The 23,509-nt window shown below is 36.4% G+C and overlaps 3 protein-coding genes and 1 non-coding gene across 13 annotated transcripts; 2 read left to right on the forward strand and 2 right to left on the reverse strand.

Annotated features, from left to right (window-relative positions):
• Positions 1-521: 521 nt before the first annotated feature.
• LOC140777627 (peptide chain release factor PrfB2, chloroplastic) lies at positions 522-8,624 on the reverse strand. The gene is made up of 7 exons (XM_073121861.1): positions 8,207-8,624; positions 6,074-6,286; positions 4,855-4,956; positions 4,428-4,565; positions 2,326-2,630; positions 1,268-1,421; positions 522-1,165 (listed from the first exon to the last, which is right to left on the reverse strand). The coding sequence occupies exons 1-7, from the start codon at positions 8,573-8,575 to the stop codon at positions 1,031-1,033; spliced, it is 1,416 nt and encodes a 471-aa protein (XP_072977962.1). The 5' UTR covers positions 8,576-8,624; the 3' UTR covers positions 522-1,030.
• A 715-nt stretch (positions 8,625-9,339) lies between these two features.
• Positions 9,340-20,905, forward strand: LOC140778232 (uncharacterized). Of its 10 annotated transcripts, none has more exons than XM_073122842.1 (13): positions 9,484-9,728; positions 10,703-10,820; positions 11,125-11,221; positions 11,960-12,066; positions 13,250-13,372; positions 13,566-13,719; positions 14,874-14,934; positions 15,078-15,442; positions 16,564-18,175; positions 19,187-19,633; positions 19,781-19,866; positions 20,075-20,243; positions 20,475-20,905. In XM_073122842.1, exons 1-10 carry the CDS (start codon positions 9,601-9,603, stop codon positions 19,440-19,442), a joined length of 3,021 nt encoding a protein of 1,006 aa, XP_072978943.1. In that variant the 5' UTR covers positions 9,484-9,600; the 3' UTR covers positions 19,443-19,633; positions 19,781-19,866; positions 20,075-20,243; positions 20,475-20,905. The 10 variants fall into 10 exon arrangements, with proteins under 10 accessions (XP_072978944.1, XP_072978945.1, XP_072978946.1 ...); XM_073122846.1 differs by having other exon boundaries at positions 20,075-20,169; XM_073122843.1 differs by lacking the exons at positions 19,781-19,866; positions 20,075-20,243 and adding an exon at positions 9,340-9,452 and having other exon boundaries at positions 9,578-9,728.
• Positions 20,906-21,246: 341 nt separating this feature from the next.
• LOC140779983 (U5 spliceosomal RNA) lies at positions 21,247-21,366 on the reverse strand. The gene has a single exon (XR_012107428.1). It is a non-coding gene; the product is annotated as a U5 spliceosomal RNA (small nuclear RNA).
• Positions 21,367-22,339: 973 nt separating this feature from the next.
• On the forward strand, positions 22,340-22,910 carry LOC140779331 (RING-H2 finger protein ATL2-like). Its single transcript, XM_073124356.1, has one exon. It carries the CDS (start codon positions 22,359-22,361, stop codon positions 22,824-22,826), a length of 468 nt encoding a protein of 155 aa, XP_072980457.1. The 5' UTR covers positions 22,340-22,358; the 3' UTR covers positions 22,827-22,910.
• Positions 22,911-23,509: the final 599 nt, after the last annotated feature.

The following is a 23,509-nucleotide window of genomic DNA, read 5'->3' on the forward strand; positions in this document are numbered from 1 at the left end:
AAGTTGCAATATACGATTACCATTAGAAGCTGGATGGCTGTCCAAGAAAAAGAACGATGTCAGTTTTCACATAAAGAGATGGATAGATTGATGCCAAAAATTTTGACTCTTTTTTTTATTTTTTTTAAACTATTGTTGAGAAGAATGCCCATATGCATGATAGATTTAACATAATGTAAATTAATAGTTAAAAGGGCTTAATGGAGACATACTTCTCAAAATAAATAAACAAATAGATTTTATCCTTTGTAATTTGGATTACCCTCTGAATTTTGTTTTATATCTCGCTATGCTTCCCTACGTTTTTGTCTTAACCTGCATCTGTTAAATAAAAATTACCCATAAATCATCATACATTTTCTCTCTGATTATATATTTATTTATTAGTAACGGAGATTTCAAAGTCATTTGCCACCTTCGTTGATAGCATCTTGATTTGCAATTTAATTAAAATCACACGAAAGTATAGTAATACAAAATAAAGTTCAAAGTAAAGCGATTTTAAGAGAGAAATAGAGAGTGAGAAAGAGATGTCATAGTAGTACTTTTCTTTGCACCAAAAAGAATCAGGTCCTAGGTGTTTGTTCGTAGCTAACAAAGGCAACGAAGAATGTTTCTGCAAAACATATATAGAGCTTGATCAAATAGAACAATCAAGCCTTGTCATTCCTTACGCAGTAACTATATACCAAATAGCCAAACATTTTGAGGCAGGAGATCCTCTGCAGCCCATGCTTACAGTAAATATTTTTTTTCTATATCTCGACTTCGTACCTGGCATTTCTCCATCAGCTTTATTTCAGTTTGTAATAAATTCCTACCCGGGAAAAGATGAAAAGGGTAATGAGCTCTCCATGGATTTGAAAATTGTGGACTAGCATTCCCCCAGCATGGCAAGTAGCAGCGGGAGTGGCTTCTTGTAGTTGGCTTCCGGAACTGTATTGGATAAGATTGTAGCAACCTTTGCCTAGGGACAGCAAACGAAGCCAGCTTCACCTGCTGGTGGTGGCTGTGAAATGCCAACTTTGGCTCACATGCTGTCCTCACTTTTGTCCAAAGACGCAGATAAGAAGTTCAAAATGAAGGCGTCGAGGTCACCACCAAGAACGGAATCAGGGTCTGAGACTTCATAGTTTGTTCGGAGATCTTTCACCATGCGGTATGGCTGCAGAGATTAAGAAGCTCTTAGTGGCGTAGGATTTGCAACTTGCAAACATAAGCTGATTTCTCAACACATGGAGGAAGATGCAGAAGGCAAGGATCTTACATGGAGTACATATGATCTAATTTGGTTGCCCCAGCTGATATCAGAGAGGGACTGAGTGTGCTCTGCATTCATTTGTGCTTGGCGGGCAATCTCAAGCTGGTCTAACCGAGACTGTAGAACTGCCATTGCTGATGCTTTGTTTGAGTGTTGTGATCTGTGTCATCAGCTTGAAATTAGAAAATTATAAGAGTAAGAAGAAAAAGAAAAAAAATAATAGCAAGCTCTTGTACCATCATTCAGATTACATTTCCTCAGATCTGGCTTTCGGTTCTTCCATATTAACTCTTTTTAGGCTATATATGTGTTGTTCATTTAACTTGTAAACCACATTAATCTCATTTCATTATTCCATTATTATTCATCTTCTTCAGTCTTCACTGAAGTTGTGGTAGAATATAGTTGCATAATTTAATATTGGAAAAAGCTTTGTTAATCAAGAGTATTATTTAATGCAGCATCTTTTCTAATTACTACACAAACCTACGACTGGAAAAACAATATCATAAATTAGTCGATCCAAGAAGGAAAAAGCACAAAGTTCTATGATGTCATAAGGGATTAAAACAACAAAAAGAGGGCAGCTGCAGACCTATAATTGTCAATCCATGCAAGAAGAGTATCAAATAAATTCCATTTGTGACAACTCTTTCGTAGTCCTAACCTACGTGAAACATTTAGTTTTTTTTATCATACAAATGGTAAAGGTATTTATCTATTAAAATTTAACCAATTTTCCCTTTCTAGTATCTCTTTTTAAACTTTTTACAATGTCTAAGATATAAAAGTGAGAAATATTGAGATGAAAGAAGCATAAAACAAAAAATTCACAATTTCTTTTACCTTCATAATTAGTTAATGTAAAACGAAAAGGGCATGTTGGTCCATTTTGGTCCTTTTCTATTAAAACTAACATTTGTCAAGCAGTTGCATATAGATTAGAATTATAAAAGGGTTAAGTGATAGAGATACACTCTGAATTTTGGCAACAAGAGTTCGTAGTTCATAAATGTGAAGAAAACTATTGGGTTAATATACATAGCGGAAGACATCATATTTACCTTTCATTTTGACAGGTAGCAGTGACTCCTGTAGGAATGTGTACAATCCTAACTGCACTTTCTGTCGTGTTGACATGCTGACCACCAGCACCACCAGCACGAAACCGTTCAATACGAAGATCTGACTCTTTAATCTGATATCGAGTAGAAACATCTCCAAGGATTGGTATTACAGCTACAGCAGCAAATGAAGTATGACGGCGTTTTCCACTGTCAAATGGTGAAATTCTGACCAATCTATGCACACCAACTTCCGCTTTGGCATATCCAAATGCATATTCACCATCAACTTTGATTGTTGCACGCTGAAAAAATCAACATACTTAAGGTTTTAAACATGCACCAATGTATCAGTACAGAAAGAACTAGTGCAATTATACTGAAGAGAAAAATAATGTTACCATGCTACTATTTAAGCACAAGGTATGTAAGGATTTCCATATCAAATGATAGACCACAAAACTTGAGTAATTATAGACTACAAGAGAGGAAATGACAGATAACCGCTTGAGTAAATGACTTGGAATACTAAGAAAATAGGATCTTCCAAACACATTGGCCTGACATGGTTGCAATATCATCATCTAAGCCTTACCCAAAAGCTACAGTCAGCTAGAGCATGATGAAATCTGAATTAGTTGTGAAACATTGATGAGCGATGACCTTTCAGAACCAGCAGTCAACTTGATATTACCACTTTAGGGCTGAAATTGGGGCAGAAAAATCAGATCCTGAAATCACTTATAGGAAATTCTTCTACCCACTTTATTGGATAGCAAATCAGGAATCACACAAAAATGGCCTTTGTTTGGATGATTCAGAATATTCAATCATTAACTCTAAACTTTTGCTCTCATTGATCGATGAAATCACTTATAGGAAATTCTTCTACCCACTTTATAGGATAGCAAATCAGGAATCACACAAAAATGGCCTTTGTTTGGATGATTCAGAATATTCAATCATTAACTTTAAACTTTTTCTCTCATTGATTGATGCTAGCATAGTGAAACCAGTTTATTTTGCAAAACTCTAACCACTTAGCCAAGTTATCAGATATTGACTATGGCTGGAATTCTTCCAAATCTTTATTGAGCTCATGCACCTCTAGCTTTAGCTTAGGAAATCACCCTACACATTTATGTAACAAAATGGTGCCTCAACGCTCATGAACAAAAAGATTTTGCCTCCCCAATTTAGGACAGAAACAAAAATATATCCTTGTTTGGGCTTTGTTCAGATTGAAATTGCAGTGTGTTGGTTTTTGGGATGTAGGCTCCAGTAGGGGTGTTATATAAAGCTTGTCTACCAGCTCATCTCCTATTTTTCTCGATTTAAGGTTGAGCACTTGGCAGATGAGTTGAGATCGAAGTCAAATTTTGAGCTTGTTATTTTGAGCAAAGCACAAGCTACCATTTTCTTGTTAAAGCTAGGCATAAAATATATGTGTTTTGTTTCATCTTTACATATGTTACAAGCAGAAGCTGGAACCTTGATTACGAGGAGGTCTAGTCTTCAAATTTCTGTACCAAAGTCTTTACTTTTCCCTTCACAAGGGAAGTCGACGGGACAACACTAAGTCCGTTAGAAGGCCATAAGCTAGCAAGCAAAGCTCGAGCAGGTTCACTATTAGATAAATTTGAGCTCAAGCTGGTCCTAGATTGGTATTCAGTTCCTGCCATTTTGAGCTGAGTCAAGTTGATTTCATCTTTATTCTATTGCCATAAAGTTTAGGTAGGAACCAAATATGGTTTGAAACTTTGAATGGCATTCATCTGCTATGTTATCTGTTTGACAATAACTAATAGGCACAAAAAAAAAATGTCATCCAACAGATTGTAATGCTTATCAAATCATGTGAATTTTTTTTTTATAAGCAGATGTAGTTGTCATGCACAATCAGTAAAAATTGAATGTCTTTGGCCCAAAAGAATGAATATCCATCAGTTACCCAAGTTTTTGTGAAGTTTTAATTTAATCTAGCAAATGATAAAATATTTTTTTGGGGACTCTAATGTATAGGTTTAGGCCATAGGAGAAGAAATTTTGGTGATGAACATGAACTTAAATGATGCAAAGATGACAAAGGTAAGAAAAAGAACCTTGATTCCTGCTATCTCACCAGGCATTTCTTCTATAACTCTGACGGTAAATCCATGTCGTTGAGCCCACATCATGTACATGTTCATAACCATAGCAGCCCAATCCATGCTCTCTGTTCCTCCCGCTCCTGCTTGAACCTAGACAGTAATCACCATTTTGAAATCTTAATATTTACAGGAAATAAATTTCCATTGCTGGGAGAATTCTTTGAAAACCCTTTGTACAAAGGAGTCCTAAAAAGATATCTTGAAAGGAGTCCTAAAAAGAAAATCATAAGCATATATAGGGAGACAGTAAGTAATTGACTAAAAAGACTGCAAAGTTGAAAAGCAGAAAATGTTCAAAAGCTTTTCATACAGGAATTTCAGATCAAATTAATTATGCCTCATCATTTGAAGGTTTAAATATGAGCAGCAATGGGATGACCTCTATAAAACAAGAGCAGGAATCATTATCCCTAGATAGCAATGCTTCAAGCTCTTTCTCCTTCACATTCCTTCTCATATCAAGTAATGCTCTCATAGATTCCTGCACCAAGGGAATATGAAAAAGAAAAAAAAATCATCACTTTCAAATACATAGAGAAGAAACAAAATAAAAATGATTGAAATCTAGATGTGTCAATTTTTCTAAGGAGAGGAGGAGCTAATCCAACAAAGACGCAAACAACTTCGAACGATAAACACATTATTTTGCACTTTTGCTTCAATTATGTGCGCATAGGCTCTTTACATCTTATAGTAAAACACTAAAACATGGATAAAATATTAAGCTAGTGTATGCATTCATATAGGTACATACAAGTAAATCCACTACACTACCACTCATAAGTATATCATGAAACATATTATTAAACCAACTCCGAAAAATTTCTTGTCCTTTAGCTAGGAAGATAGTAGAAAAGAAAAAAGCATATCATGAATGTTTATAGTGAATCAAGTTAGAGGAACATGTGTGTATGGAATAATACGATGAATCACTAGTTGAGCATTCATGATCATAGTTTTGAAAAATGGCCGCATAGGCAGTGGTAGTGGATCAATTGTCTCGCGTATGCATTATCCAATCCTCATATGAGGTATAACTATATACAAGCGCTCGCATATTGACCATATGGACTACATACGCATCTTCTCTGGCATACAGACTGTCAACAACCGCATATTCATCACATAGGTATGTGCACCCTTATATGCATATGAAATTGATATGTTGTAATATTCACATATCTGTAGCATTTCATGTTAATTCTTTCTTAATTAATTTTGTTTAGTGCAACTTATTATATTTGAAACATTTAATGCATAATGATATAATAGAAAATAGCATCCTTAGTGGATAGGATATTATAAAGATGATTCTCCACATATTGTTTTGCAAATTTTACCTTTTTATTCACTTATTATGCTAAAATATTCAATACATTAGATAGGCAAATTATATGAGTTATTCTTAATAATCACATATGCGCTGATATACCTCATAGGTGCTATGCAATGGCATGACCACCAATATACCATGAGCGTTTTTCACAACATTGTTTACGATTACACAATACATGCTGAAAACCACGATGAGTGTTACCTAAACTAGAAAAGCAGAATCAACAACAAGCAAACAATAATACAGAGCAGTAAGAACGCACCGCCTCCAATTCTGTATCATTCTCATCACGAGCAAGCTTCAATAAGTCAATGTGCTCAATTAGCTCTTGTTCAAATCTGTTTACTCCCTTAATCTTACCCATTATTTCACCATGCTCACGGCTGATTTTCCCAGCGTAATTAGGATCATCCCAGAGGTCTGACTTGTTTAGCAGTGAAGACAATTGCGTGGACCTGTTAATCATATTTCCCCACTGCCAGCCAAAAAAGATTTTTATCTTAGACCAAATGTTATATATGAGCATGTAAATGGTCAAAAACCACAATACATGAATTTTCTCCAAAAGGCTCCCCATCTATAAATTGCAGAATCAGTTGGCAAAAAGGACAACAATAGATTTCTTAGAGAGATTTAAAACTAGGAAAACATTTGCAATCAAAACTGAATATTAGTAACAGGTCTTTTTCTTATATCACAAAAGGAAAAGAATAGATTGGAGATAAGGTGGTAATGATGCAAAGGAAAGAACAAGTTTCAGGGCATGAGTTGCAGTCCAACCACCAATGCCCATTTTGAATTAGCTTATAGGACTTGCAGATTAGTTTATTTGTTATATCAAATGGTATGCACTGTGATGAGTTCTTTAAGCATATTAATATGCTTACGAGTTGCCATTGGTTTTATACTCCAATCAACAGAACTATCAATACACAATGGCAATTAAATCAGAGATAAAATAATTTAACCACATTATTACTATATTTAGTTTTTATCATTAAAATCAAACTCCAAATTTCCAATGATTTGAGGATTAAGGGAGAGATCACTTAGCGCCATCTGGAAGCCTCTAGGCATTCTACCCAACCAGGGATGCTAATATAGAGGCTCCGATAGTCCGATTTGATATGTCATAGCATCAAAAGAACTCAATTTGAATGCTACGAAGTAGGAACCACTATTGCTTATATTAATGTTTTGACTCTACTTTCTGTTTCATGGATCATGACGAAACAAAGGATTCACAACTTAAGGCCTAAAATATTCTCAGTTAGTGACTTCAGATCATAGCTCTAAATAGAGGTTTCACAATATTCTTTATATGAACCCCATGGTTATTCATTGCACTGCTTGGCTAGAGTGCCCACTGCCCAGAGACTTAGGAGCACTTATACAGTATGCTTTGATTTTTCATTCTATGTTTGTATATCATGAATCATGACAATATAAAGAGTTTGTAATTTAAATCCCTACAATATTCACAGAGTTAGGTAATTTGGATCATAGCTCCAAACAGAGGTTTCACAATAATCTTTTAATGTGGATAGCAGAGTTGACCCATGGTTAATGAAGGACAGAAGAAGATAGTACATCAACCTCCATGGTGGATGGTACAGTGTCTAGGTTGAAGGATCATCTGGCTGTTCATAATATTATTGATGTTTGCAAGAGGAGCCTACAGACATTTAGCAGGCAGTAATAGCACTTGTCAGTGAACAGAAGTATAAGGAAATGGAGCTGGTGAAAAAAGAGAGATGGCAAGACTCAATGACGCTGCCAACAGCAGACCTCTCAATCTCTCGTATGATAATAAATTCGTTATAGATGCACATGTCATGAAAGCAGCAAGAAGATTACAGTATATAAGGTTAAATAAATTGACACAGCAAACTTAGATCAGATTGGTACTGCTCAAAAAGACTCAATGAGCTCAAGCTGCGGTTAAGTTGAAGTAAGAGAGCAGATAACAAAGAGAGGGAAAGAGAGGAGCTTGTTGATCACTAAAACCTAAAATATCAAATTATTAAATTTATACCAAAAACAAAGTTAATCATTAAACTCCATCAAATTGGCAACACTTCCAGATAATCTAAAATTCAATGGCAATCTACATGCTAAGAGTCTTATACCTAATAGAACGCTATACGTAGAGCTTAGGCTGCCAACTTGTTCCATAATAATTGAGGTAATAAAGCACTGGTTCATTATTAATACCCAAGTATCAGAAAACACACGGATTCGACAGCTGGGTTCCAACGTTCATCAAAATCCAACCTTGATCGACAAAAGATGCTTCTGCCGACCAAATTTTCGAGATATGTACTACTGGATCAAACAAAGCATGATAAAACGAGCAAAAATTTAAAAATAAAAACTGTTATGAAACCGGAACCACCTGCAGCCGCTTCTTGATGAGCTGGATAGATTGGGCAATGGAAGCAGCATGGCTCCTCCAATCGCTCTCGTCCTCGTCAAGAATCGCCCACCTCTTGGCGACGATGGCGTCCACCGTCAACCCATCGGAAGTCGTGGGCTCGTACAGCGGCGACGCCTGAGAAGAGAACCACATGTGTTTCGGAAGGGAAGCAAAACCCACGACCTTAACGAGATGGGCTCTGGTGGAATCGAGCGGGGAGCCATAGGAGAAGGTTCGGATTCTTTTGGTAGGATTATAGGAGAGGGAAGTGGAGCAGAAGGCAAGGAAGAGCTTTCTTAAGGGTAGAGGGAGAGGGTTTAGTCGCTTCAGAAGGAAGGAGACGCCCATCGTCTTCTTTCCCCGTGCAAGTAAACGGAGGATGAAAGTCGAAAAGCTAGAGATCAAGTAAATGGATCACTTCTTTTTCTTTTTCTTTTTTCTTTTTTACAATAAAACTCTTGAATTATTCCCATTATTTTTTTACTCATAATTGATTTTCTATCACACATTACCTAATTTTCAAGTGATTATTTTGTCGACCACTTTATGAGGCATTGTATGTTATTTTCTTCTACACCTTTGTCCTCCTGACTGTGGAGGTTCACTCATTGACCTTACTCGTAATGACAAATCTGACCCTCCGACATATTATTGAGGAACATGCATCGCCTACTTCAAGCATACTATTGTCGATCTTTTACCCATATCTTTGGGGAAAATAAAATAAATTGGGCGGCTAATTAGCTCGCCAACGTCGGTCGGCCAGCCGAGATAAGACTATTTTTTGATAGATTTACTTAGCCAATATAATTTATTTTTCTATAAAAAAATATATATGTAAAATCTTTATAATACCTCTTATGTTTGTTAGTTATAAATTTAAGAGTTTTAGGAATTATTTGTTTTAATTTTAGAGAAAAGAAATAAATAAAAGTTAAGAATAAGATGCTCATTTGATTGCTTTCGGATCAGAGAAATTGGATAAGTAGGAGAAGGAGAGAATGTACCAAGTTTGATCTTAGTTTCAGGGCAAAGCTAAATCAAAGCTAGACTAAATTATATGTGCTAATTCCTAGTGGGTCTAATCATTTCGAACCGGACCGGACCGGACCGGAAAAAATAAACCGGGTCGAGACCCGGCTTTGAGTCTGTCCAACAGTCCAAGTCTACCACCTCCCTTCTCCTTGCTCGTATCCTACTCCGATCTATTTACTCTGGATCTCCGGTACCGATCTCGATCTCGATCTCGTATTCTAACATTCCTACCCTAACCTCCACCCGAATCCTAATTTCGACGTTATTTTGATTGGTTTGAGGACGCAGAGATCTCTTTCTTGGCTAATTTTGCAGTGATTAGAGACCAATTTGGGAGGATGCAACACTTGCCTGCAACAATCGAGGAGCAGCTCATTCTCAAGTCGATCAAGGAGGAGTGCCCATGGGAGAATCTTCCGAAGCGGCTCCAAGCTACCCTATCCACGAAAGAAGAATGGCATAGGAGGTAATGGTGTTTGTAGAAGATTACGTAGATCTCGCAAGTCTAGCTGTGGTTCTGGATTTTATGTGTGCAAGAAGAAAGAGTAGTGTCCAATAATGGAATTTAAGTTAGCAAACTATTCCAGAGATGCGGTTGGCGACATGTCTACAGTTCTATTTGAAACCATTGATTGCGTTTCTCTATGTTTCTCAATGTTAGATTTTTCTTGTTTTTGGCGATAATTCAGTTAAATATGTTAGGTGAAAGGTAGATGAAATGTTGGCGACAACATATTTACTTTGTAGTATTTCTAAAATGGTGACTAGAAAATCAGATACGATTTAGTATAACTTAGGATTTTGCAGAAGGAATCCTCACTAGAAATACTACAAGGTAATAAAGATGATAAGTGCCATCTCTCTAATGATTTCAGAGTGCAGAGCTTTGAGAAAGACAAATGCGCTCTAGATGTAAATGGATTCCTTGATTAGAAAATGTTAGGTTTGACTTTTATCTCAAATGTCCCAAATGAAACAGTTACGCTGTCATAAGTGCATTAGTAAGTGCAAACCAGGTTCAATTTTCATTCTTTTTCTTCCTAAAGCAATGATCTAGTGAATATTTAGGGTTTAATGATTAGAAACAAATGGCCATCAGCAGCATATCCGATGAATGTGTGTGTACTTGGGTGGGGGGATCCATATCTAATGAATCTATGTGTACTGACTACAGAGTCAGTATTGGTTGGGAAGCAACAGGCAGAGTAGGAGAAAAGGCCTCCATTATTAACATAAGTATTACAAGCAGAAGTACTTGACCATAACTTCCTTTTGTCTTTAGATGAACATTAATCTCTCCACCTTCTAATAGATGCTATTCATTTAATTTTCTTGCTGGTGAAGTGTGTTCCACTTATTAAGCATTCCTGAAGCTCCGATGCCTGTGTGTCATTGTTATTGTTGCTGTTAAAGAAGCATTGTTTTTTTCATTGACTGCAGGATTATAGATTATTGCATCAGAAGACGGTTACAGTGGAATACCTGTTTTGCTCGTAAAGTATGCAAAGAGGGAGAGTATTATGAGGATTTGATGCGTCATCTGCGTAAAAATCTCGCAGTATGTACCAGGACTCCTTTTACTTGTTATTTTATCTTTAAGCATCTTATGTGTGCTTGTAAAATACTTGTCTATATTGGATACCCATCTTTGGCATTCTGAGATCTGTACTTGTTTTGCTTATACTTTTTCAAATTCTCTTCCACATTTCTTTTGGACTCCATACTAGGCCATATTGCTATATCACGTGCTTGATTGATTACTTTTGTGTCCAATCTGGTGCATTATATTGTGGATATTTGTTAGTTGCATTTCCAGATCTTCTTCATATAGTTGTTAAAACAACTACTCGATTTGTTTGCAGTTGTTTCCATACCATCTTGCAGAATATGTTTGTCGCGTAATGAGGGTGTCACCCTTCAGATATTACTGTGATATGCTCTTCGAAGTTATGAGAAATGGTAACCCCTTTTTCCTTTTGACAATTATATTTTCTTTTCTTCAAGGACAGTTGGTATAAACAGTTATATATAATGAAAGAGAATATGGTAATTTGTAAATCCACATGCATGGTCGTTATTATCAGAACCAATGTTCTTTTCGAGCTCTAGGTTTTCCTTTTCTATGACTAGTTCGTCTCCATTTGTTGTCATGTGAAGCACCACATAATTTGGAACATAGGGTAAAGATAACTGATTAGCATGTTCTCGGAGTGTCATGCTGTTTTAACTTTTAACATTGATTAACGTTGTGAAATTTTGAGAATATTGTGGTCTTCCTTTTTATGTTATTTATTTATTTTTATTTACGAAAAATTTGCATTGTAAGGAAGATTGCAATAAATATCTACTCTTATAGGATCATGATTTTTCAAGTACCTGGAATATTTTCTTCATGTGTGTGTGACTCTGCATGCGTGCTTGTGTTTTTGTCTAATTGGCAATTTGGAGTGTGCTGTACTGTTTATGGAAGTTTAATTATTTTTGACCAAAAATATCATAGCTTAGGCTTGCTGAGTAAAGTACATTTAGATACTTATGTTTATCTATTAGATTTTCTTTCTTTCAAAATTTTATTTTCCTGCTTTCCTATCTTGTCATACTAGAATAAACCACCTCTGAAAAATTGATAATTTCTATTTCGTATGAAGTAAGACTATAAATTATGTGCATGACTCTAATGGCTTGAGAATTCTGCAGAGCAACCATATGACAGCATCCCTAACTTCAGCGCTGCAGATGCCCTAAGGCTTACTGGAATAGGAAGAAATGAGTTTATTGATATAATGAACAAGTGCAGATCAAAGGTACTATAATACAGTCCCTTCATGCCAGTTGTAAGGAAACTTGGTTCTCTTTTCATTCATATTTTTGGCCTTACATCATGTATATATGCACAGTTATTCTCTTGATTCATTCATGAGGTTGCATGAATTTGCATTTAAAAGTTTGTGCTTAGCCATAGTACTAGTGCATGTGCATGTGTAGATGTCCTTTTCATGCAAAAGATATATTGAGTAACATATCCGAATCTGCTAAAGTTTGTCTTGAAGGAAATTTTTGCAGCTTGGGTAATATATATACAAGCAAGATCAGTAGCTATATGACCAATGTAACCATATTTGCCATGTACAAGATCGTTATGAGGGTTTAAGTCTTGTTGAGTCTTCCTGGCTGTGTCTTGTCAGTAGCACCCAAGGGGATCAGGTTAGGTTGGCAGTAATGTTATTTTCTTTTTTCACTCCTGGAGGTTGTTTGAAGTGGAGAAGGAAAAGGGAGGAGAGGGAGAATATGGATGGAGATTTGATGATGGAGTCGTCTCTTCAGAGAGGATACAATTTATAAACACATGGTTTTTGTTTGCTTATTTTAATCTTCCTTACAACTACCATATCTTATTTCATTATTTCTTTTTAGATTAAATGGAATCATTAACTAAAGAGGCACTTTCTGAAGCAAAAGTATTGCATTTATATGCTAGATATAGAGTTTACTATCTATTGTTCATTATAAAATGTTGGCTAGTTTTGTCCACTTCCAAGGTGACTAGGATATCACTTAATTTTCTTGTTATGCCTAATGGACATAAAAACTCATAGTTTCTAGAGAAGAAATGGAGCATGAAGGAAGGTAATGGAAGAAGATAAGAATATTGGATAAAAATAAACAGGATAAGGCTAAATTACAGTGGACAAGAAGATAAGAAGGATAAGAGACCAAAGGTAATAGACCTCTAGAATGGACTTTCTGTTCCTTAATCTGCTCCTTTTACTTTCTTTTTTCTTAAATGCTTCTTAGGTATATCAACATGAAGGTGCTTTTAATTTGTGAATTCTCTTGGAGATCTGTGTTTTTCAGTGATAATATTTCTATTTATTGCTATTATTGTTGCTTGATCCAAAGCTCCAGTATTATTTGATGCACCATGTGCTTTGTTCACATGACTGCTCATAATGGACTTTTGTTCTCTTTTATGTTGGAGATCTTCAGAAAATAATGTGGAAGCTGAACAAATCAATTGCAAAAGAATTATTGCCTACACAACCTGTGGACTTCTCTATTGAACCATGGTGGGGAGTTTGCCTCGTTAATTTTACTCTGGAAGAATTTAAGGTGAGTTTCATCATCAATGATAAGTAGATCATAGGTTAATGAGGAAGTGCCTGAATGACTGGACTTGAATAAGTTAAGTTGCATATATCTTTTCGGTATTGAAAATGCACAATAAATTATCTGTCCTTTCCTCTTATAAATTATAAACAACTGATCATATTTATTGCAACTGATCGTACTGTTTTTTCTCTAGAAACTTACAGAAGAAGAGATGGGAACAATTGACAAAATCTGTAAGGAGGAAGCCAATTCTTTTGTTCTCTTTGACCCTGACATCATCAAAGGTCTTAATAAAAGAGGATTAGTATACTTTGAAGTGCCTGTTTATCCTGATGACCGTTTCAAAGGTATGTAATGAACTTAAATTTGGTTTTATCTTGGTCCGATTAATTAGATCATTGGCTTTTTTTGCCGCTAGTTGATTTTGCATTTACCCTTGTCCTCAACAATGTTCTTATTTCTTAAAAATTTATTGGTTAATCCATGTATACTTGAACTCTCTGGCGATTCATGCTTCAGATTTGCAATTACTATTGTGCCTCATTAAGCTAAATGTTGTTACACTGTTACACTATATGCAGGATTTAGTGAAGCAGAGTTTCTTATTTTATTTTGTCACACTACATGCTTCAGATTGACAAATGACAACTCATTTCTTTTCTTAGATCATGTAGATTTTGAGAATCTTTTCGTGTCAAATGACATTTAAGATGGCTAAATGACAAAAGATAAGGGGTAATAGTCTGTCTTATATATGGACAATGGTTTCACATCTTTCCTTTCCTGTTTCTATGTCAATTTCAGTCCCAGTTCGAGATTCTTTCCTCTGTGTTTTTAGGTTGCATCAATGATTGCTTCATTAGGCTATTGGTGACCTTCCATGAATCGTATCTTTAATTGAAGTGTGCTATTATATTCTGGCCTACCAGAGGAATTAAGTAACTAGACAAGCTCTGCAAGTTGCATAAAGTAATAATCAGTAAGTTGTGTTGGAAGAAAGCTCAGTTACATGGATTCGTTGATCATTCACATGATCACCCTCTTTCTGCATGTTTTTCGTGCTGGCGGCTAAATATGTGGGATTGCTTAGTAGTTAATAGTTAAAACCAGCACGACAAGATGCTCCTTGCCTTTGAATTCATAATATTTCGTTTTAAGGCTTATGGCTGTGACAGTTTGATTGTATGAATGCTGGTCAGATCATTTTTTGCACATGTAAAACTTCAAATAAACATACTCGCGCATTTCTTAAGATTGCGTGGTACAACTGAGAGTTTGCAGTTGATATGAGTTGTTACAGTTTGCAATTGTCACTGTATGTTGATCATTTTTAACTAATAAGCAATGGTTCATTCTGCAGCCATATATCAGGCATCTTCTAGAGATATAATTGTTAATGATTGGACTTAACTAGCATCATGAGATACAGTTGTATGCTTCTTTAGTTATAATTTTCATCACTTTGTGCACTGTTCTATTGTACTAACACATGTGGATTCAGTTTCCAGGCTGGAAGGCTTTGTTTCTAACCGGGAGCAATCCTATGAAGATCCAATTGAAGAGTAAGTTCTTGATTGCAAATTAGAGTTGTTATGTTTGTAACCTATGAAAACACCTTGAAGTTTCTTTTTTTTGTATAATTTGTCTGCTCAATTTGTTGGACCTGGTAAATGTCATTTCCTAATTTCGTAGATCTATTATGCAGGTTGCTGTATGCTGTTTTTGTTGTATCAAGTGAGAATGCCACAGTTGCTGAAATGGCTGCAACTTTGCAGGCTGACCTTTCTCAGCTTCAGGCTGCTGCATCATTTTCTTGTAGGTTAGGCTGGGCTGTAAAGCTTATAGATCCAGACTCTATTCTTCGAGATTTAAGCATACCTGGCTCACCTAGTAATATTCTAAGTGATGATGAAGATGGTTCCAATGCCAGCATCAACTCAGAAAAATCTGCTCAGCAAGTTCATGTTCCTGGTTTAGAAAAACCTAGGCCAATTTCCAGCACTGCTCATGTTGCCTTGGTTGTGGATGCTAATATAACTTCATATTTGATGATGGGTTCTCTTTCACCAGGTCTGAGCTTTTCCACTGTTGCTATACCCTCTACTTTCGCAATATTGTAAATGACAATTTAGGTATAATCAGCTGGCTTGGCCCCCTTTTATATTTGTTTTGGTATGGGTAATGTAAAAATTGGCCCTACTAGTTAGTTAATTCTAAGTCTATCAGGGTTAAGCCTAGGATGATTACCTGCTTAGTATGTTTTGGCAGTTATGAGTGGTGGCAGTAGGTTGCTTGGACTTCTTAATAAACCCTCAAACTGAAACTGGACCCATCTATATTGAATCGAAGTGAGAAAATGATGCCAGCCATACAGTATATCGGATTTAAGCCCTCAATATCTCAATCTCCGAACAAATAAAGAAAGTAATGGTTGAAGAATAAATCTATAGCATGTGATGACATGAAAATAATAGAGGGAGCAGATGCAGAAGAGCTCTTTCCTTCCACTAGAGTTGATTTCTCTCACTTCAATCCCTTCTCGAAATATAGGTAGGATTTATTTTGGAGTATTTGTTGGTTAGGAAGAACTGTTAGTTTTATGGCAGTAAGTAAATGTAGATATGCTAATTCAATGAATCATGAACCTATCCATCAATCAGTAAATTTGTCTGAAGTTAAATATAATGTCATTACCATATGCTGAGATTTATTCCTAGTCTTCTACTATGTCAGTTCTCCCCCTACTTCACTCATTTTAATGAGGCAGTCTCATTATTTTTGACAACTTCCAAGTCAATGTCTTTCAGAATACAGACTACAGTCTCCTTGCGAAGTATAAAATCACTTCTGCACAAATACCCTGTGGCCGTTGGTTTTGTTTTTATTTTTGTTATGCCCATTAATTTAGTAATTTCTGCTGCTAAAATTGATATATTAGTTAATATTCCATTGACAGTAAACATTGTTACTATTAATTTGCATGTTAAAAGAGACTGTTGGTTGACGTGAAATTGCCTTTAATACTTGATCTATAATCGTAGCAGATTTTATGTTGAGAAGTCTAGTGTTTTTGCTGAGTTCTGTTGACCTTTTGATTTTTTAGCTGATTGTTTCTTTATTACGTTGACTTCAATAGATGAGTAACTGGATCAAATTATCTTAGTCCTCTCATATTTCCTAACCTTCTGCAGGTTTAAAGTCTCATGCTGTAACACTATATGAGGCAGGAAAACTTGGTGATTCTAGTATTGCTGATCTTTGTCAAGATCTGGCTAGTCTAGAAGGAAAGAAGTTTGAGGGTGAATTACAGGAATTTGCCAATCATGCATTTAGTCTTCGATGTGTTCTGGAGTGTCTGCAATCCGGTGGAATAGCTGCAAGTGCAATTGCTGATAAAGCTGGTACTGAAATTAATGTCGAGCATTCCTTGGTTGATGACATTATCTCTCTTACCAATGAGATCAATATTGATGAGGGATCTAGGCATTCTGACATGAACGAGGAAAACATACCGCACAATGATGGAAGTGACAAAATCAGCCAAACTGAACTACCTCAACTTGATTACTCTCACAGTGAATCAGATGTTGCAAAAGGTCCTTTTTCACTTTCAGACACTTCGTCTGAAAGTAAGGCTTCTTTACCAGATAATAATTTAGAAATTGATCAAAATATAATGTTATTGGATGGTCAGGCTATTGAGAAAACCATTTCAAAGAGGAAAAGGAAATATAGAGTTGATATTCTTCGTTGTGAAAGCTTGGCTGCTCTTGCACCAGCAACACTAGAACGATTATTTCTTAGAGACTATGACATTATTGTTTCTATGGTTCCACTTCCTTCTTTATCGGTTCTACCTGGTCCTTCAGGTCCCATACATTTTGGTCCACCTTCCTATTCTTCTATGACACCTTGGATGAAACTTGTACTGTATACAGCTTTGACTTGCGGACCGTTATCTGTTGTTCTAATGAAAGGACAGCGTCTGCGGTTGCTTCCTGCACCATTAGCAGGTTGTGAAAAGGCACTAATATGGTCCTGGGATGGATCTGTAATAGGAGGACTAGGGGGGAAGTTTGAGGGGAACTTGGTTAAAGGGAATATACTATTGCATTGCTTAAACTCAATGCTTAGACATTCAGCTGTGCTGGTGCAACCACTTAGCAAATATGATCTTGATGCATCTGGGAAAATTGTTACTATGGATGTTCCGTTACCTTTAAAGAATTCTGATGGATCAGTTGCACCTGTAGGATCAGAAATGAATTTTTCTGCTGAAGAAAATTCAAATTTAACTGCATTGTTAAATGATCTCTCCAGTAAAATCGATCTATTGACAGTTGGTTACATTCGCCTTTTAAGACTTCATAGGCCAACAGAAGCTGATATGCTTCTTTCTGATAATGCAAAATACGAATGGGTTCCATTGAGCTTGGAATTTGGTGTCCCCTTATTCAGTCCAAAGTTATGTAGAAGAATATGTGAAAGGGTAAATTCATCTCATTTACTGCAGGCAGATTCGCTTACTGAGCACCATGATGCGATGCAAAGTTTAAGAAAGAGGTTACGTGATATTTGTACTGAATATCAAGCAACTGGTCCTACTGCAAAGCTCTTTTATCAGAGAGAATATATTAAGGAGTCTCCCCGTCAATTGATTAATTATGTCAGTGGAAGATGGAGTCCTCTTTTGGATCCTTCAACTCCATTATCTGGAGCTTCAAGTGAACACCAGAAGCTGAAACTTGCCAGACAACAGAGGGCTCGAACTGAAGTTCTAAGTTTTGATGGGAACATTCTCAGGTACAATTGGAAGAAGGTTACATGTTAAAAATTGCTTCATTCACAAGAGTATACTTTCATGCACATCCTAGAGTTGGTATAGCATGGTTATCTTGTCTTTGGTGGAGCCTTCTGTTTTTCAGGGATATTGTATTCAATACCCTACATTTTGCGTTTAGTATGGTTGACACCCTCTGTATTGGACCTGCTACATTCTACCCTTGTTTTTCTTTTTTAATGCCTCAATAACACCCTGAGCTAAATATAATATTACCATTAACAAAATGATAAAAGTCTATTCTGTTATTTTCAAAAAAGAAAAAACCATATACTTAATTTATTGATTGGTGGAAAAACTAAAAATAATGGGTGCTTAGTAATTTAATGATTATAGTTAAATTAAAAAGTGCCATCCAACTGAACTGATTCACTTATTACATATGGTGTACTTTACATCTGAAGCATTTCAAACAATATCATGCATCTCTTAGTTGGTAAGGCATATAATGGAAGATATGCAAGCAATTGATTGTCGAGGCAATTTGAAGAAAATGTTTCATCTTTAAAATTGGTGTCATTATCAAATTTTGGACGAACTTGTTTGTGCTCTAGTTTCTTGGCATCTTGATCTTTCTAGCAAATGACCTTGAGGAACTGCACCCTACTGGCAGTGCCATAATGTTTTCCGCTTTTTTTCCTTCACTTATATTACTATTGTTGGTTCTTTCATATTCCAATCATGATGCAATCTTTCATATATTGAAGTATGTAGCTCCTGGATTTCATTCATAAACAACCTATTCTTCTGTAAAGCTGACCACTGTTACACAATACACATGCTGGTCCATAATTCAGAATGAGTTTCTGCTATTTTAATGAAATTAGTTTTTTTTTTCCTTTTAGTATCTGTATGAGCTTCTGTTAATAATGTAATGCGCCTTGTCCTAGTACTTGTGTGAGCTTGTGTTAGCAATGCTGATCCATCATCCGATTCTCAGTCATCGGTTTTTGTTTTCTAAATTCTGTCTACAGGTCGTATGCACTTGCTCCTGTATATGAGGCTTCTACTAGACCTATTGAAGAATCAACTTCAACAAATGCCATAAAATCTGAGTCGGATGATGTCGACAGTAAAGATGTAGTCTTGCCAGGGATCAATCTATTATTTGATGGAGCAGAGTTGCACCCATTTGATATAGGTGCTTGTTTGCAGGCCCGTCAACCAATTTCGTTGATTGCAGAGGCCTCAGCTGCATCAGCCTCTCTGCATGCAATGAGGACTTCATGAATATCTGTTGTTTGTAGTATAGAATTAAAATTTTGACTGGTTCGGCAGAGACTTGTTGATATTTCATTAGCATCACATTCCAGTTTTTGCTACTCTAAACCTCCTATTTCATTTGGAGGATGGCCGTCCCAAGTTCTAAGTTTCAGACCGCATTCTCAAGAATTGTCTGTCTCAAGCATGCATTTATTAAGGTATGAAAATTTTCTCTATCAGTAGATTACGATATTATGTGGTTCTTTTTTCAGAAAAGAAAAACTAGTTCGTTTCTGGAAGATATTTTCAGAGTTTATTCAACAGTTAACAATTTTGATATTCTTTTCTACATATGATTCTCCTAGATTCCAAGGTAGAACTAAATGAAGCAGTCATGTAACCAACCCAACTAATTGGGAGACAAATTTCTGTCCTAGAAGTTACACAAAAGGTATCAGTAAGTTGCTTATTGATGACTTCTGTAAGTTGAACTCTGGTGTTTTGAAACTAGTAGTTGGAAGAATTTCCAATTTGTTGCAATGGGGAAATGCTCCTGACAAGTCTATGGGTGCAAATGTTACACTTATACAATACAAAGTGAAAATGAATCTACAAATTACAACGATAGGTCATTAGTCTGTTGGCTCTCTTCTTAATAGGTGTACAAAGCTTTTGTCCAGTGATGAAAGAATGGGTAGGGAAATCCAGCGCAACAGTACTTCAGGAATTTTTAGGAGGCCTGTCTTCTGATGCTGTAAGTCACTTATTTAGCATGGGATGTGCCCGACTTTAGAAGAATTCGCAGTGTTGCCTGTAATTTACCAAAAGGTCTGCCACCCATAACTATCTTGATATTTTGGCTATAGAGTAGGTTTACAGGTATTAACAATGATGAGCAAATTAGACTAGAAGATTTTCGTAGCACTTGTGATTCTAACCTTTCTTCTCATGTTTGCTGCTGTCATCCATCTGTGCTATCCTTTTTGCTATGCTATTTTAAGATAAATTCTCATTTCAAACTAGCACCCTGATTACACTTTTTTCTTTGTTGTTTTACAGGCTTGTTCACTTAAGATGAGTTGTGCCTATTAATGATTTGTTCATTCGTACAGCTTCTACCTTCAATTCTGCAAACTTGCTGCTTGTAGAAAGAGCTCTATTTCTTTAACTGTGTGCTTGCTATACGACATTTTGTTTTCATTAATTTGTTCAGTTTCTACACAAATTCTCCCACAGAAAGTCCTATGTCTCCACGTTAGTATCTTCTTCTTCTTCTTTTCCTTTTTTAACAGAAAGTGGGGTGAACCAGCCCCTTGTTAAAATGTCACTGAGATCATCATCGGTCTCCTTTTGTGATTCTAAATTTTCTTCTGATCAATTTGTTTCCCTTTCTCTTTATATGTACCGGCCTCAATGAACTGCAACGCTGGAAAAATATGATTTCGATATTACATCTTGTGGTTTGTGGAATATATCGCAATTCATCGTTACAGCCATGTTATATTGTACGAGTTCATCATACAGGGGCGGCAATTGGGTTTGGTTAGTTGGATTTAAATCAGTCATTATATTATAAATATCAATATGATCTGTTTATTAAACTAGTTATTCAGGTTATTATGCAGCACAATCTATTTAAATTTATAAAAGTTATTTAAATTATCAACAGATGTTTTTCGATTATAAACAAATATTTTTCTTAAAAGTTACAAACGATATATATATTTTTTAAACGGATTGATCGATTAAACTAAACTCAAGCCTAACAAAGAAAAGCAATTATTAAAATCCAATCCTAAAATTTTATGAAAATTTGAATACAAATTATTAGTGCCCAACACGAAAGAGGGCACCCAACCAAAAATTCTCGTACGGTGCTTCAAGTGGCGAGCACACGGTAATCTTTAGTAAAAGGCGAAAGAATAGTTCGCTCTGAGCTCACCACGCAGCAGCAGTAGCAGCAGCAGCAGCAGCTGCGTGGCTTCCACCCATCCAGGCAAGTTGGTATACTATAAACCCCTCGTTCTACAGTAATATCTCCTCCTTCCGATGTGCGACTAATCTAAACACGCCCACGTCATACGGGGTTTGGATTTATATCTTACACCCAAAGACCAAATCGTACTAATAATTTAATCATTTTCTTCTTACTAACATCAACGAGAAGAAAACTTAGTCCTTTATTAACACCTTTTTTTTTAAGAAAACAATTTATGTCTATGTTTCATTAATATTACGTGGAGCTTCAAAGTTAGCAGCCACATAATGACAATCTTCCATGGTCCCAAAGTTATATCTGTCCTCCATACAATACGGGATAAATTAAATTTTCCTTACTTCCCATCCATCTCGACACCAATTTCCGTACCCTCAGAATTTTTATTATTAAATATATTATTTCCTAAATTTAAGTAATCATAGGTTATATTTAATGAAGACGATGAGGAGACTACTTTTTTCTTCACGTAAATCGTCTGAAATGGGATTGGAAAACTATATTGTTACTATTTAGATGTATCTTGATAATTATCGGGTTAGCGGGTCCACCGCCCGCGTCACAGGAGCATCAGGACCCGCTCGTAGTCGTCCTTCCCGAAGCGCAGTAGCGAACGGAGCACGCTCCTCTGCAACCACGCATGCACGAGTTTAAAAGCAATGAGTGAGATGCCAAAATTTGCCAAGCACCACCACCCTGAGGCCTGAGATGAGAGCCTCCAATTCCAACGTCCATCCTTGCAGATGATCAGGTGCGTACCCCCTCCTTCCCACGTCGTACGTACGTAGGTACGTACGTACATACCATAGTATATACGTACGTACGAAGGTGACAAGAGAAGCTCCCATAGAAGCCGCAGTTGAAAGCTAAGCTTGCTTGTCTCGTGGATAGCTTTGCTTTAGTTTACCCATAAATAGATCTCCTTTTGTAAGCCAACTCTCCCATGCATGGCGATCGATCAAGTGGTGGTCAAGACCGGCATGGACGAGCTACTAAACCCGACGAACGTCGACACCGTCTTCTCCGCCGTAGTCGTCTTCTTCCTCCTCTACCTCTACATCCGCTGGCTCCTCGTCAACCGCACCACCAGGAGCGGCCGCCTCTGCCGCCTCCTCTTCTCCGGTGAGCCAGACGGCGACACGCCCCCGCCCCCGCCGGAGGCCCAGGGGTCGCGCGCGGCGCACGCGAAGGTGTTCGGCGGCGGAGAGGTGGAGTGCGGGGTTTGCCTGAACGGGATGAAGGAGGGGGAGAAGGTGGCGGAGCTGCCGAGGTGCGGGCATAGGTTTCATGTGTTGTGTATCCGGGTGTGGTTCCGGATGCATGACACGTGTCCACTTTGTCGCTCGGCTGTGGACGTGTCGGCCGCCGGGGCGCCGTCGCCGGCGCCGGCGGCGCCTGCGTTAATCGATGTGTAGGTGTGGATGTCTCCAAATTAGTGGCATGCATGCTGGACGTGTTGATCGGTTTTTAGATGCTGTTAGGTGAGAAAATTAATATGTAATAACTCTTTCTTGGTTAATTAGAATAACATGTCTCAATAGTTATCACAAATATAGCGTAATTATGAAAACCTTATAAAACATCACACTAATTATTTTTTTTCAAAAAAAAAAAAATTTAAATAAGAGCCCTAACTTTTGATCCAGACAAATATTGTAGTCTATTATCGTAATTTTGTAAGGAAGTTTATTAGATAATTGTCCGTGAAAACTTTTATAATATCATAGATTAATATTACACTCTATAAAAATATCATAATTACCGCTATGTTTTTATTCTTTCATTACAATTAGTTTTTAACCAAATATTCTTAACTAACAAACATATATAAATAATAAATATCTATCTTTTTTATATTTGTAATAAAAAAAATTAATCATAAATTTCTCTTACATAATTTTTTTTTATTGAATTTATGATTTCCGGGAAAGTAATAAATATCTTTTGAACTATTATAAATAATATATAGATATAAGGGCAAGAAATATTTATTTTAATTGTGATTAACTTAATTTAAATAATAGAACAACAATTTAAAACATAGATTATCTTTTTGAAAATATCATACACTCATAATAGATACTCTGATATATTTCAG

This window comes from Typha angustifolia, chromosome 15 (assembly GCF_048772165.1).
Source record: "Typha angustifolia cultivar Huaian chromosome 15, ASM4877216v1, whole genome shotgun sequence".
Classification (NCBI taxonomy): domain Eukaryota; kingdom Viridiplantae; phylum Streptophyta; class Magnoliopsida; order Poales; family Typhaceae; genus Typha; species Typha angustifolia.